We start from the raw sequence: 17,229 nt of genomic DNA on the forward strand, positions 1-17,229 counted from the left end.
GATGGGTTATAGGCCTCAGCCGACAACATGTTGGAATGAGTGATATATAACTACGTGTTTACTAACTAGGGAAGTGAGGCGGGTTTGGCTTTTGCCATCTTCTTTTCCCAGGGCTGCTCAGACTGTGATTTCCTAAGTTACAGGCCGTCGCTGACTACTCAGCTAGGACAGTTTCCTGTGACTCCCAGCCCAGCTACGCCTTTTCCTCTTTCCATTTCCAGATCCCAAAAAGCTGTGGAACTGGGAGGTGGTGAACGTGATAACAGAGCAAAAACTGGGACAAACAGTGACATAAAGAGAGTGGGTGACTCTTAATAAAGGAGAGGCTTGGCCGCACAGCTGGCCATTAGTGCAGGGCCATGTCCAGATGTAAATATAGAAGTAATATGAAGAATAACTCTCTCTATGGAACAAGTCCCACTGCTTAAATGTTGACTCCTGCATTAGTCAAGACCTCTATATTACTTGGGATCTGGCTGTCAGAAGTTGGGACCTTGGGAACAATATTTGAGTTATGGTAGGAATCTGTTTGGGTTATTCACGAGCTGGATGGAATACTTGTTTTTTACTGATGCTGTTCAAGATTTGATTGTTCCCTTGGAATCTGTTGGTGACCTTTTAGAATAAGAGATCTGAGGTGCTACGCTGGTCCTTGGCCTCTGCAATCATGTGGATTTGTTAGGGGCGCAAGTCTCTCTTGGACACGTGGAACAAAAACACGTCAGGAGCTTTTCAGATCTGGCTCTGACCAGAAGATGTCGTTGCTTTTGCTTCGCCCCATTCTGCTCTTTGTTTCATTACTTACAGCCAAAACAGGTAAGAAAATATTTACATAGCCTAATTGTATAAGTACGTCGGCTGACAACCACGTTAGCCCAGTTTTGGGGGAATATAGCTGTTAGAACAGCCCTGCCCTTCTCATAACATACACATGCTTTTATAAATTGGGCTGCCAGAATACAAAGCTGTGTTTAGAATAAAACAATACAAGCGCTATGAAGTGTGAAACCCTATTCTGATGAACATACAACCTTACTGTTCCTTTCTGATACGTAGTGCTATAAAATACCTTCTGCTGGCGCTGTTCTTTTGGGCTTCTTTACCTTTCTTATAACACAATCACTTTGAAACCACAATAGTTGAATTCCCAATGTAGAAATCCGTGTAATAGCGTAAGACTCTAAAAAAAACCTCGCTGGCGTTTCCTGTGACAGGAATATGGGTTATCAGAATTTCCCATAGCTTCTCCTCACAGTCCCAACGTGTCCGTTCCTGTGGGAGGAATATCCCCTTTATAAGAATATTTCTTGACATGCCTATCTGATAGATCCAATCAACTAATTTCTATACACAATATCAGAGTTTTGTGGTACCAGACATACAGAAAGAAGCAAAACAAGATAAGCAAATAAGTAAACATGGGAAGGATGTTGTTCCAGGGAGTAATCTGATTGCCAACTCTTGGAGTCGGGAAGGAATTTATTTTTCCCATTATGAGATACCATTGTATAATGTGCCACTAGGGTTTTTTCGTTTGCCTTCCTATGGATCAATACACTGTAATTACGGATATTAGATAAGTATGTGTCGTCTAAATTGATCTTATGGTTGATCTTGATGGACGTATGTCCTTTTTCAACCTCATCTTCTATGTAACTATGTAAGAAATGCCCAGAGGTCCCTCCATTTGTATCAATATTGGATTAACCCCTTTGCTGCTAGAGTTAACTAATGCATTGCATACCGAGGGGTTAATAACAATGCCACATGATGTCAATAATGTCATACATTATTATCCTTATTATCCAGTTGACCATGTTTGGAACCAGTGACCATGTGGTGGGCTCACATGTTAGCAATACTGTACATTTATAGCCTAGAAGTATTCCCGGAGAACACACAATAATGGGCATAGCATTAAAACTCACTTGCAACAAAGCTCTGCTCCGAACAGCTTATGGTCTATGTTTTTGGTACCTTAGGCTTAGGCAAAGGAACCTAACCCACTTGGCCATGGTCCCGTTCACTTGGCTTCCAACTACTGTAGGTTTTCTCTATTCAAATGCCATTGTCTTCATTATAAGGAATATTGATCCATTACTACATAGTGCTACTCCATAAGACACCATACATTGCAGAAAGACACCTTTGTGTTCTATTCACTTGAATAAGCTGTAAAGTGTTGTCAGGCACGAGGAGGTATCTTATGGAATAGCACCGCTTAGTAAATATGGTCGAGCGTTCCATTGACACAGAATCCCAAATTCTTTCCATGTCCATCTTTTCAGCTGCACAAGATAGGGACATGCCATGTGTGTCAGTGACTGTACCATAAGACGCAGCTTAAACTGCTTCCTGATTGCTTCATTTCTGAACATATGCATATTCTCCCCTACTTTAAGACCAGTAAATTCTCCCTGCCCCCAGATATTTTTCTTCCGCGTTACTGAGAGGCTCCCTGGCTTAGGATGTCCCTGACCTTAGCACCGGGATTTCTCCAGGCAAGAAATGTTTAGCACTGCCGCCCTGACATGTGACTGCTTATAATTTAAAACCAAAGGGGTGATATACCCTTGTTCATAGGCTTTTGCAGCCAATACCAGAGAAATGCAGTTTTAAATATTTTGTGAACCAGGAAAATCCATAAAATAAGATGGATATGGTCCTGTTCAGAATACATGTTTTTTTAAAATAAATAAATAATCATAGGGCCTTTTGCTTTAGCCACATTGTGACAGAACATTACATCCGTTCCTAGTAGGACTAGAAGTGTGTATCAGTGCTCCAGATCCAACCATGTTGCAAAATGGGGGCAGTTTCTAAACAGTGCTACAAGAATACAAAGACGTGTTCATGGTAAGAGGAAAAAAACAACATATGAGGGCTATGAGGTATGAACCCTTATGCAAAAGAATGTCCATCCTTATTGTGTCTTCCTGATATAAAATACCTTTTCTGGCACTTCTTTCTTGTATACAACATAAGACAAAAACACCCAATGCTACATCCAATGTGACAAAATACATAGTTAAATACCTCAATGTTAGTATTCACATGAGTAAGGGTGATTTAGTTAAACCCTTTGGCCAACGCGTTATAATCCTGCAGCCACGTCACGGCATGACTAGTATGCAGCCACGTCACGGCATGACCAGTATGCAGGTCCGAACACTACCTGTGAACATTCTCATTAACCTCTGCAGTGGAGGGAGAATGGCCTTGGTAGACCTGTCCTGCACAGGTACATGGAAAAACTTGCTTCGTGCAGGGACTGTGTGATCATTCATTTGAATTTTCAACTGGTAACATTTGTTTGGAGGTTGGTGGCCCCTCCTCCCTGGGTTTAAGCTCGCCCCGTCCCACTTTTTAAGTAGCAGGATTTTCCATGTACCTGTGCATGACAGGTCCATTGTGGCCATTCTCCCTCCACTGCAGAGGTTAATGAGAATGTTCACAGGTAGTGTTAGGACCTGCATACTGGTCATGCCATGACGTGGCTGCAGGCTTGTAACGCTTTGGCCAAAGGGTTTAACTAAATGTCCCTTATTCATGAGAATACTAACATTGAGGTATTTAGCTATGTATTTTGTCACATTGGATGTAGCATTGTGTATCTTTGTCTTTTGTTGTATATATTTGACTCTCCGTATCACTCCTTTTGAAACAAATATATATATGATGTGGTGGGTTCTGGGGTCAGAGCTTGCAGGGACTGTGCTTGCATTACATCTCCTTTCTTGTAACATAATGTAATAGAGTAATACCTTAAAGGAGCGTCACTGGTAGGGTTGCCAGGTGGCTTCTCCAAAAATACTGGACACAATGGTGAAAGGTGCAGCGTGCTTGAGACACCCCCACCCCCACACTCCTCTCACCTCCATGCTGTTTCTTCCTCTCCTTTGTCCCACCCCTAGGCTCCTGACACCTCCCCCTGATTGGCTGCATTACCCAGCGGCAGCCAATCAGGATGGAGGAAGATGCCCAGCCCCTTAGCTAAAAGCCCTGCTCGGGGGAAACCCACGGCCCCCCAAGCCGGTCAGGTCTCTATAACCAGAGAGCTGATACCAGACACATACATGTCCAGTATTACCTCCAATTATTTACTGGACAGTGTCCAAATACAGGACAGTCCGGTGCAATACTGTACACCTGGCAACCTTAGTTACTGGCCTTTCCTGTGCATTACTGGTTCAGAACTTTACATAATGATAACTTCCCACATGTTTCATGTTGGACATCCTAATCTTGGAGTCTGGAATGAGTTGGATTTAATAGGGGTGCAAATGAAGCTCATCAGGTTCAGACGTCTAATAATAATAATAGCATGTTCTTGTATAGCGCTTCTAGTTTTACGTAGCGCTTTACAGAGACATTTTGCAGACACAGTCCCTGCCCCATGGAGCTTACAATCTTATGTTTTTTGGTGCCCGAGGAACAGAGAGATAAAGTGACTTGCCCAAGGTCACAAGGAGCCGACACCGGGAATTGAACCAGGCTCCCCTGCTTCAAACTCTCAGTGCCAGTCAGTGTCTTTTACTCACTGAGCCGCTCCTTCTCCAATAGAAATAAAAACGGTAGCTTATTCACACTGCTAAGCAAATTCCGCCTGCAAAATTAGGCCAAGTTCTGCTAGCACGTCGTGGAGCAGCTACAGAGTCATGTGGTCATTTCTCATGTGGATGCTAAATGAAAACAAGTTGTTCCCGTGTTCTTTTTTTGTTTGTTTTTAAACCGTCTTTGTCTTGTATTTTTGTAATCACTTTAACATAGGTTTGACAGATAGACCTCACTTTCTTCACCTTTGACACTACACAGACCGGAAACTGTGCCAGCTGACATCTTCCCCACTTACAAACACCTCCAGCTGTGCCAAAGATCCCCAAACTTACTTCCCTTGTCTCCCCTACAGGAGCAGTCCTTGATGTCACACTGGTGTCTGTGACTCCTGGCCAGCCCGGAGATAACTTCTCCCTGTGGTGTGTGACGGGGGAACGGGACATGATGAACTCAGCCCTGCACATTGAAAGGGATAACAACATTGTGCGCACTGCATCCAAGAAACGATTCAAAACCATCCGGCGGGACAACGAGGTGCGAGCCCATAGCTTTCCCCCAAGCGAGTTAGTGGGGGTCTTCCACTGCACTGGGAGAGGACCTGCGGAGCAGACCCAAATTCTCTATGTATATAACAGCCCTAACGGTAAGTCCCTAGTCTTATTTGGCTCAAGCCTTTCACATCATAAAGTTATCCCTGTCATTCCTCTAACCTAATTTATGACTGATCACTTTCTTACTCCATCCTACATCACCTTCTTTACCACCTCCCACGCAGTCCATCCCAGTTGGCGCCCTACAAATGTCTCTAAATAATTTAAACTTCCAAGCGTAAAGCCGAATTCTTCCCTTTCAGAGGTGAAACCTGCGGTATCCCTAGCAGCCTGTGTCCTAACGCTGCTGTATTACTAGAGCTACAGATGTAGCAGGACATTTTCTGCCCCCGTTAACATGGAATGACACACAAAGAAATGTGTTAACACACACACCAAAATGCAATGGTGCATGTGTTAATGTAGCGTTAAATATGACATTAACTTAATGCAATCCTCTCATTAACAGGCGTAGAAAAGTCTACTGCATCTGTAGTATCTGTGGGCGACCTTATTTACTAAACAATGCTATACCATTAGACTTTCTTGCTCCTCAAGACACCTTTACAAGTAAATGAGCTTGCAGGTGTGTTCTGGTGCTAGAATATGTATTTTGGAATAGCACTGCTTCGTATATAGTCCTGTGTTCTAGACTGTTTCACAGACATAACTCCCCAGTTCTAGAGTTGGCAGAGTCTCATTTATCTAGCTTCTAAGTTATAGATGTAATAAACTAAATAACAAAACCATTCTCATCTAAATATAACTGAACCATTCTCAGTTTACCTTCTAATACCAAAGGTTCTTTATCCAGTTCAATGAAATACTCACTTCTTAAGGTTCTAGACACCTAATTCTATTGGGCACTGTGTAACTGACCCCCCATGTTTTAGATCTGTTCGGTTCTGTATCACAGAAGCCTGGTAATATATTTGTCTTGAGAGGTAATAATATATGATTTTGTTCTTATGCATAGACCTACAAATTGTTATAGATATACAGTAAACAATAGATGCAATTGTTGGAATTATTAAAAAATTGCTAAGAAAAGGGACTCAGTTATTTTGCCTGCAGCTGCTTTAAAATCATTTGAGATTGCTCAGCATAAGAACATTGTGATACACCCCAATAGTCTTCTAAAGAGGGAGCCCCTTCTAAGTTGAAAGGGAAGGACAGTGGTATGTTTAATAGGTCAAATGTAACTTATTTGAAAGAAAATCAGACAAATATAAGTTTTTTTTATTTTTACCATTTTCATGTCATGTAAAAGCTTTGCAGTGTTTTTACAATCTGTATCCAATGTCTTTTAGTGATGAGACTTTCCAGAGATACATGTTTCTCTTTGATTTCTTATGTTTGTCAAACATAAACCAGATACAGGCATACCCCGGTTTAAGGACACTCACTTTAAGTACACTCGCGAGTAAGGACATATCGCCCAATAGGCAAACGGCAGCTCACGCATGCGCCTGTCAGCACGTCCTGAACAGCAATACCGGCTCCCTACCTGTACCGAAGCTGTGCGCAAGCGGGGAGACTATAGAGCCTGTTACACATGCGTTATTTACATCAGTTATGCACGTATATGACGATTGCAGTACAGTACATGCATCGAAAAGTGGGGAAATGGTAGTGCTTCACTTTAAGTACATTTTCACTTTACATACATGCTCCGGTCCCATTGCGTACGTTAATGCGGGGTATGCCTGTACTATACATTTTTCACACTATACAAATAAGTTAGAAAGTTGCTTTCAGGGCGATTTAACTTTTCTAAGGAAGCCAATTACACAGATATATTTGATCCACTACATGGGACTGTCCCCTTGAGCAAATTTGAATACAGACGGGCCCCACTAATACGGCGGGTTCCGTTCTACGGCGCCGCCGCAAAGCGAAAATTGCCGGAAAGCGTAACCGGTGATTTTCGGCGTCTCCTGCAGGTCTGCGCATGCGCAGACCTGCAGTCCCCCCTTCTGCGGGAACTCCGTTCTGCACATGCACGGCCTCGGCAGCCCCCGTGCTGCGCATGCGCATATGTGGTGGCCCCCTTCTCGGTACCGCCGTATTGGCGGATCGCCGAGCAGCGAAACGCCGAGAAGCGGGGCCCGCCTGTATATCATGGCACCCGTAAGCGCAGGAAAGGTCTGGGGGAAAATGGAGAGAGGGAGTACAACATAAGGATTCCCAGATAGCAAACCACAAAAACAAAGGGAAGCAGAGTCATGAAGAGGTCAGCCTGTAAACTGCTGGAAGGATCTCCTGTGCTCTGTAAAAATGGGCTTTGCATGGAACTACAGTACAACTGTTGTTTAGAACAGGGGTGTTCCACTCCAGTATTCAAGACCCGTCCAACAGGTCAGATTTTAAGCATATCCCAGCTTCAGCACAGGTGGCTCAATCAGTGGCTCAGTCTTAGCTCATATGTACGTAAATACTGTGTGGTGAAGACCTACTCATGTGTCAAATTGCAAAGCCAGTACAACCAACCTCACACTGATGAGACCCACAAGGTCGAAACAGTCTGTCTGTGAGTGGGTTTATTGGCTTTGCATCTCATCCCAGGCTATGTTAAAAAGCTGTGTTTAAAGCAGCATGCATTGGCTTAAGGGTTTTCCATGTAATGTGGACTTGACACAAAAGTTGGCACTGTGTGCTCATTTGCATGTCATTTCCCAGAATCCCTTAGTGCAGTGGAAGCACTGTTTGCTAGGCGATAATGGTGAAAAGCAGGGTTGCAGACCTGTCTAAGACATGTGAATGTGCTCACAAATAATTATATATATGTATAATTACTTGTGAGCACATTCACATGTCTTAGACAGGTCTGCAACCCTGCTTTTCACCATTATCACCTAGCAAACAGTGCTTCCACTGCAGCAATGGGATTCTGGGAAATGACATGCAAATGAGCACACAGTGCCACCTGTGTGGCACCACCATATATATAGTGTTCCTCTCGAAAGCTTGTCCTATGATATCAATTGTTAGTCCAAATAAAAAGGGTATCACCTAACACTGAAGTACTCATTTATTCTGCACTATATATATAGATATATACGAAAGTAGTGTTACAGTGCCAAAGTGAAAAGTGGGACAAACACAGTGAATGAATGCAAATATCATACATAAAAAAAACAAATTAAAAGTGTTATAAAGTATCCAATACAATGTAGTGCACAGTGTCCAAAAAAACTTTATGTTAAGAAATGTGGAGGGTATTCCAAAAAATACAGGTAGACTAAGGTAGCTTCTTATTGCGATGAAACCACATCCAAATGAAATCTGTAACACAAAGAAAAGAAGAGCGTGCTCCATAGTGCTCAGCCATATAAAAATGATTTCATAAATTGGTTAAAAGGATCGGTACGAGATGCGCACACAAGGGAAGGGAAGTTAAATGCATTTAGAGAGTAACACTCATGGTCACCACAACTGAGCGGTCATCTGGGACGCCTGGGACCGGAACGCTGGGTGTAAAGATGAGAAGTGGCAGGTAAAGCTCCATACCAGGATTGTAGAAGGTAATTCCCAGGAGTAGTATCAATCACCAGCCGGCCAATGCCAGCGAGTACTGCAACCAAAAGGACTAGTGTTCCCTGCAGACATATTCATTCAATTATTTTTATTCAGCTAAGCAATATGCGCTTCTTTGTTTTATATATATATTATTATATACAGATGAGAGAGAGAGAGAGCTAAACTAATGTGCTATAAGTGGTGAACTGAACTGGTATGTGTAATATACAAAGAATCACCAGCTTCTGAGTTATCTTAGCCTGACTACATACATCCCTACAAAAAAGAAAAGAAATGCAAGCTCCATCTTATACTATATTAGTGAAAGCACTGTATGTTTGCCTGCCTGCCTGCCTGCATGCATGCATGCCTGCCTGCTGGATGTCCGGTGTCCCTAGCGGCAATCTCATTGGTCCCTTGGCCCGCCCGCCCCCGCACACCTCTCATTGGCCTCACACACTCACACCACCCCCTTGGCCCGCCCCCCACACCTCTCATTGGCCAAGAGGCGGAGTGACGGGCCAAAGGTCCAAAAAAATAAATAAAACACACACACACACACACACACACACACACACACACACACACACACACACACACACACACACACACACACACACACACACACACCTCTCCCCTCTCCAAATCACCTGTTCCCCCTCCCCAGCGGCATCACCTGTTCCCCCTCCCCAGCGGCATCACCTCTTCCCCCTCCCCAGCGGCATCACCTCTTCCCCCTCCCCAGCGGCATCACCTCTTCCCCCTCCCCAGCGGCATCACCTCTTCCCCCTCCCCAGCGGCATCACCTCTTCCCCCTCCCCAGCGGCATCACCTCTTCCCCCTCCCCAGCGGCATCACCTCTTCCCCCTCCCCAGCGGCATCACCTCTTCCCCCTCCCCAGCGGCATCACCTCTTCCCCCTCCCCAGCGGCATCACCTCTCCCCGCTCCAAATCACCTCTCCCCGCTCCAAATCACCCCTCCCCGCTCCAAATCACCTCGCTTCCCGCAGCTGCCACGCGGCGCGTAAGATGGCGGACCCCCTTCCTCCCTCGCGGCGCCGAGTCAGACGGTGGCGGCGCCCGGAAGTACAGGTAGGTGTCGCTCCCCACCTCCGGCGCCAAACGGAACTGAGAAAGGGCGCATCAACTGAGGTGTGTGTGTGTGTGTGTGTGTGTGTGTGTGTGTGTGTGTGTGTGTGTGTGTGTGTGTGTGTGTGTGTGTCACTGTCCACTGCCCCCCCTCCTATCCACTGCCCCCCCCTCCTGTCCACTGCCCCCCCCTCCTGTCCACTGCCCCCCCCTCCTGTCCACTGCGTCCCCCCTCCTGTCCACTGCGTCCCCCCTCCTGTCCCCCCTCCTGTCCACTGCCCCCCCTCCTGTCCACTGCCCCCCCCCTCCTGTCCACTGCCCCCCCCTCCTGTCCACTGCCCCCCCCTCCTGTCCACTGCCCCCCCTCCTGTCCACTGCCCCCCCTCCTGTCCACTGCCCCCCCCTCCTGTCCACTGCCCCCTCCCTCCTGTCCACTGCCCCCTCCCTCCTGTCCACTGCCCCCCCCTCCTGTCCACTGCCCCCCCCTCCTGTCCACTGCCCCCCCCTCCTGTCCACTGCCCCCCCCTCCTGTCCACTGCCCCCCCCTCCTGTCCACTGCCCCCCCCTCCTGTCCACTGCCCCCCCCTCCTGTCCACTGCCCCCCCCCTCCTGTCCACTGCCCCCCCTCCTGTCCACTGCCCCCCCTCCTGTCCACTGCCCCCCCCTCCTGTCCACTGCCCCCCCCCCCTCCTGTCCACTGCCCCCCCCCTCCTGTCCACTGCCCCCCCCTCCTGTCCACTGCCCCCCCCCTCCTGTCCACTGCCCCCCCCCTCCTGTCCACTGCCCCCCCCCCCCTCCTGTCCACTGCCCCCCCCTCCTGTCCACTGCCCCCTCCCTCCTGTCCACTGCCCCCCCCTCCTGTCCACTGCCCCCCCCCTCCTGTCCACTGCCCCCCCCCTCCTGTCCACTGCCCCCCCCCCTCCTGTCCACTGCCCCCCCCCTCCTGTCCACTGCAGGAAATGCAGGGGGAGGAATCCATGCCTTTGAGGCGCCCCCCCCCTCCCTTTGACGCCCCCCCCTCCCTTTGACGCCCCCCCCTCCCTTTGACACCCCCCCCCTCCCTTTGACGCCCCCCCCTCCCTTTGACGCCCCCCCCCCTCCCTTTGACGCCCCCCCCTCTCCCTTTGACGCCCCCCCCTCTCCCTTTGACGCCCCCCCCTCTCCCTTTGACGCCCCCCCCCTCCCTTTGACGCCCCCCCCCTCCCTTTGACGCCCCCCCCCTCCCTTTGACGCCCCCCCCTGCCTTTGACGCCCCCCCTGCCTTTGACGCCCCGCGCGCACACACTGACTGACTGCCGCACGCACGCACACACTGACTGACGCGCACACAAAGCCTGACTGACGCACGCACACACTGACTGAGGCACACACTGACTGTGTGTGCGTCAGTCAGTCTGTGTGTGTTTGTGTTTCTGCCTCAGACTCACTGACGCGCGAGCAAACACACAGTGACTGACGCACACACGCTACATGAAGCTGTAAAGGAGGGAGGGAGGGGGGGGACTGGATTGATGTGAATGGGGGACAAACAGAGAGAGGGGGGAGGAGAGAGAGGAACGGGAACATTACATCCCGGGCAACGCCGGGTCTCTCAGCTAGTAGCATAATACAATAGCAATTTAGTAAAGATAAACGTGTCAGTCACCAGGACATGCACGCACATAGTGGAAGTTAAAACGCGCATTTGAGAGAAATATCTGTAAGGTTGACGTCACCAGCTGGAGAACGGGTTCGGTGTCAGTTTGCAGACGGTGGATCTCAGTTCCGTTTTTCACAGCCTCAGCGTGTAGTCATCTGAGATGGTAAAGGGCCGTGAAAGGGCTCCTCCGTACCCCCAATGCCAGCAATACCTTTCTTGCCTCAACCAGCTCCACCAAGGTGTCGTATATAGACAGCCGCTTGTATTGGGGATAGATTCACCTCCACACGCTGTCTCTGTTCGTCCGCAATGAGCGTCAATCATGTCACAATGTCCCGATGCGTTTTGTCACGTGCGTGACTTCCTCAGGGGTTGATTGGCTGACAATATAAGTAGGTTTAAATAGTCTCAGTTGCCCAGCAACGGGCAACAACAAATGGATAAATCAGCTGTGGTCAATATCAGTGGATAAATCAGACTTTGGTCTGTACAGCTGGTGTAAGTTCAGGGGTTGAAAGGTAAATTTGTGTGTCATCAGCATAGAGGTGATAAGGTCACCTAGAGAGAGTGTGTAAAGAGAACAGAGAAGAGGTCCCAGGACAGACCCCTGGGGTACGCCCACCGAGAGATCAGAGGAAGAGTTGGCAAATGATACACTGAAATTACTATGGGAAAGGTAAGAGGAAATCCTGGATAGAGCTCTGCTACGGATATCAAGGCTAAGGAGAATGTAAAGGAGAAGAGGATGGTCCACAGTATCAAAGGCTGCAGAGAGGTTGGGTAGTATGAGCAGAGTGTAATGACCTTTGTCTTTGGCAGCATCAGGTCATTAGTTATTTTAGTGAGAGCTGTTTCAATGGAACGAGCAGTGCAGAAGCAGATTGTAGAGGATCTAGGAGAGAATAGGTGATGAGAAAATGGAGCAAGCGACAAAATACAAGGCATTCAAAGAGTTTAGAGGAAAAAAGCAGGAGGGAGACAGGTAGGGTCAAGCCTGCTGTTTTTCAGTAAAGAAGTAACTGTTGCATGCTTGAAGGAAGTGGGAAAGGTAGACGAGTACAGGGAGCAGTTGAATATATGTGTGAGTGCAGGGATTAGAGTAGGACCAAGAGGTTTGAGGGAATGGGGTCAAGAGGGCAAGTGGTAGAGGGAGAAGAGGAGATCAGCAGTGACATATCCTCTGTTAGGCCTGGGTCCCGCTGCATCCGATGGTGCGCGCGGCCACGTGCGCGCCACTCACCAGCTGCTGACTTCCTCCCGCGCCGGTCCCAGTCCCTCCTCACTGCAAGGCTCACTACGCACTGTGACCTGTCAGCCAGCAGGGGACTCAGTAGAATTGTAATCCCGAGCGGCGACGTGTCACGTGGGGTGGCAGGGAGCCAATGAGGAGGGGAGATCGCCGGCAGGGGGGTGGATTCTTCCTCAATGCTGCACACACACGAACGGGGACACAGACAGGCACACACAGACAGACAGATACACACAGACAGACACACACAGACAGACACACACAGACAGACAGATACACACAGACAGACACACACAGACAGACACACACAGACAGACAGACACACACAGACAGACACACACAGACAGACACACACAGACAGACACACACAGACAGACACACACACACAGACAGACACACACAGACAGACACACACAGACACACACACACAGACACACACACACACGGACACACACACACAGACACACACACACACACAGACACACACACACAGACAGACAGACACAAACAGACACACACAGACAGACACACACAGTCAGACACACACAGACAGACACACACAGACAGACACACACAGACAGACACACACACACAGACACACACACAGACAGACACACACACAGACAGACACACACAGACACACACACACAGACAGACACACACAGACAGACACACACAGACAGACACACACACACACACACAGACAGACACACACAGACAGACAGACACAGACAGACACACACAGACAGACACACACACACAGACAGACAGACACAGACAGACACACACAGACAGACACAGACACACACACAGACACACACAGACAGACACAGACAGACAGACACACACAGACACAGAGACACAGAGACACACACAGACAGACACACACAGACACAGACACACACACACACACACACACACACACACACACACACACACACACACACACACACACACACACACACACACACACACACACACACAGACAGACACAGAGACACACACACATGGGCTCAAAAGCGACCCCCTTGGAGATGTCTGAACCAGCTCACTAAAAGCTATGGCCGCACCCCCCGTTATGGCCAAACCCCCCATCATGGCCCCCGCCCACCCGACCCATTTGACCACGCCCCAATGCACCTAAAAACGGCTCCCTTCAGACCGCAGATCGCGGTGAATTGCCGTGCACGCGCCGCCTGGACGCAGTGCGGGCGCGTCGGCGCGTACAGCAGGGCCTCAGCCTAACAGAGGAAAAAGAGTCATGGAAGGCAGGAGGAGCATTAGGAAGAGGGGTAAAATGCGAGGCGGATACAGAGGGGATGTCTCACTGAATGGAATCCACCTTTGTCTTGAAATAGTCAGCAAAGTCCTGAGGTGAAATGGAGGAAGAAAAACAGGTAACAGATGGTGGTCTGAGTAGAGAGTCAAAGACAGAAGAATCGGCCTGGTTTATACTTGTGAGTGTTGATTAGTGACGAAAAGTAAGTTTATTTAGCCTGGGAAAGGGCAGAGTTGAAACAGGATAGGAAACATTCGTAGTGAAGGAAGTCTGCAAATGTGTGAGATTTCCTCCAGAGGCGTTCAGAGGAGCGAGTGCAGGAACGCAGCATGCGCGTGTGGCAGTTTAGCCAGGGTCTGGGATTAGAAGAGGGAGAACGGCAGAGAAAACAAGCAACCTGTAGATCAAGAGAGGAGGATAGGGCAAAGTTGTAGTTCCTGAAGGTTGTCAGAGTCAGTAGTGAAGCAGAGAAAGGAGAGGCAGGAGCACAAAGTGGAATCAAGAGCCAGTAGACGAATAGATTGCAGGTCTCTGTAGAAACGAGGTGGAGAAAGGGAGAAGTGAGAGAGAGAAAATAAGATGAAATGATGGTCAGAGAGAGGAAAGGGTGAAATGGAGAACTCAGAGAAGTTTTTTTGTGAAAACTATTTCCAAGTAGTGGCCATACTTGTGGGTGCTGGCTGCAGTCCATTAGTGAAGGCCAAAAGAAGAGATTAGAGAGATAAAGCGGGAAGCCCAAGGGAGAGAGGGGTCATCAATACGGCAGTTGAAGTCCCCAAGGAGAAGAACAGTGGAGTCAGAGGAGACAAAAGAAGGAGAGCCAGGATTCAAAGTGAGAAAGACAGAAGGTGGATGAGTAGAGGTAGGTGGGCGATAGATGGACAGGCGAAAAAAGCTGGACAGTGTGAGTCTCAAAGGAGGGAAAAGAAAGTGGGAGGAATAGGAAAGGTTCGGTAACGGGAGATTGGATTGAGGAGAGAAGGAGCACCACGCCTCCACCGCTGCCATCAGGGCATGAAATGTGAGAGAAAGAAAGGCCCCCATAGGTGAGGGCAGATTCCAGTGCAGGGTCAGACTGTGTGAGCCAAGTCTCAGTTATAGCAAAATGACCAGTGAGTGAGAGAAAAAGGAGTCATGTACAGAGAGGAACTTGCTAGAAAGGAAGCGAGCATTTCAAAGGGCGCAGGAGAGAGGAGGAAGGTTGACAAGGCATGGGTATGAGGTTACAGTGTTTGACACTGTGATGGTAGGGGTAGATTTGACTGCTTTTAATAAAGGTTAAGCCCACTATTACTCCTACCTGTCACTAATACATCTGTTATATATCTATATATATAGTACAAGCTCTGTTTTTGCATTGACTCCTTTGTAAACCAGTATAGCTGACCTGAAGAAGAGAAAAGAACTCTTGAAAGCTTGTCGTATGACATAAATTGTTAGTCCAAATAAAAAAGGTATCACATAATACTGAAGAACTCATTTATTCTCCACTATCACAACTGGACTAACACGGCTATTTCCGTTATATATAGGCGGGGTTGCAGACCTGCCGAAGACATGCAAATGAACATACAGTATATTTACATTTGCTATATATATATATATATATCAAATGTAAATATACTGTATGCTCATTTGCATGTCTTAGGCAGGTCTGCAACCCCGCCTTTCACCATTATCACCCAGCACACAGCACTTCCACTGCAGCAAGGGATTCTGGGAAATGACATGCAAATGAGCACACAGTGCCACTTTTTGCTTCAAAAACCATTTTATACATGGTTCCCTATAGGCTTAAGCTTGCTGCATGGTCACAGCTTTGAGAACAGCCAGGGTTAAGATGCATAGCCAGAAAACCCCCCCTAAAGACAGCTGTTTCGACCTTAGTGGGTCTCATCAGTGTGGGGTTGGTTAACTGGCTATGCAATGAAGCGATAAGGATGGGGTTTTACCATACTGAGTTAAGTTATGGTGAGTAAAAAAAGTGACAAAAACCCTCCACAGCAAAGCATATGCTGTGGAGGGTTTTTGTCACTTTTTTTACTCACCATAACTTAACTCAGAATATATATATATATGTTGCAAGTTGAACGCACCTGGCCTTAAACCTCCCTTTATGTATCAACTGTATGTTGTGCCATGGGGTATAACAGGTGGTGAGGGAGGCCCCTGTTAGTTAGAATTCCAGTTAGGCTTTCAGGCATGAGTGGAAGAACGGAGAAAATCTCCTCACTGAGGTAACTGCACCTCGGCCTGTAGGGTGTTCCCCAGTTACACCAGTTGGGACTGTATGTTTTATGTAACAGTTGTGGTTATTAGTTCTGTCTGGTGAATTGATCCCTGGTGTATTTGTCCTGGTCTCCCATGACAGACACCACAAGGAGTAGAAGTGGTATGTGGGAGGTGAGGAAGAGATGTAGAAATGAGGATGGGGCCAGGATTGGGAGAGATATCCCCAGAAGCAAGGAGGAGAAGCATGGAAAGAAAGAGAATGTGTGAGGAGGATTTGTAGGGGTGTGTTTTAGTGCCGGGGGTATAGCTGTGTAGTGTCAGAGGACGCAGATAGAAAAGGAGATCATGTGAACTGAGAAGTAGAGAAGGAAGAAGAGATGGAGATATATGAATAGAGTTAGAGGAATAATTAGGATGATTGAAAGAAAGTTGTAGTTTGAAAAGAAGTGAGGTTAGAGCAAATATATAGAGTAGAGGAGGCATGGCAGTCATAGTAGTGAACGTTCAGTGGTGAGTTCTGGGCACTGAAAATGCAGTTAGGATAAGTGCAAAGGAAAAGGTACTAAATCCAATCTATGCGTGGTGGTGCTGTAGAGTGAAGATTGCGGTGTCTTGAATCTTTGATAGAAGATCTCCTCCTTTACAGAGCCGTACAACTCCAGAAATTTGGGCCAGTAGACGTGTACTTGTCCCCTTCATTTTCACTTCTGTTAAACTCTGCAGTGTATCCCACTTAAAAATGGTCTGCTTTAAAGATGGGATGTTGCTTGCCACATGTGAGAAATGTTCTCGTATTGGTCGGCCTTCCTGTGTTTGTTTTATGCATTCATTCTCTTGCGCAATGCTTGTTTGGGTTCACCCACGTATCACGTATTGGGACCTTTTCTGCATTGAATATAGATGTCCTACAATTCGAAGATTGGTTTGTGCATGTCTCCTGGATTTTGAAATGGTTGTTTTGTATACTGATCCTGAAGGGATTATTCAGAAACACAGTGTTTGTGTCTGTGTGTGTGTACACATATATGTACACGTGTGTGTGCTGAGTTTGTGTGTGTATACATATACACTGTCT

The 17,229-nt window shown here is 47.5% G+C and overlaps 1 protein-coding gene across 1 annotated transcript in view; it reads left to right on the plus strand.

Annotated features, from left to right (window-relative positions):
- The first annotated feature begins 231 nt into the window (after positions 1-231).
- TIE1 (tyrosine kinase with immunoglobulin like and EGF like domains 1) overlaps positions 232-17,229 on the plus strand; it is a 43,587-nt gene continuing 26,589 nt past the window's right edge. Inside the window, exons 1-2 of the mRNA XM_075616062.1 lie at positions 232-816; positions 4,910-5,200. Of these exons, the coding sequence (XP_075472177.1) occupies positions 756-816; positions 4,910-5,200 (352 nt within the window). The 5' untranslated portion in view covers positions 232-755. The remainder of the gene's footprint in view (positions 817-4,909; positions 5,201-17,229) is intronic.

The sequence above is a fragment of the Ascaphus truei genome, chromosome 10, assembly GCF_040206685.1.
Source record: "Ascaphus truei isolate aAscTru1 chromosome 10, aAscTru1.hap1, whole genome shotgun sequence".
NCBI lineage: Eukaryota > Metazoa > Chordata > Amphibia > Anura > Ascaphidae > Ascaphus > Ascaphus truei.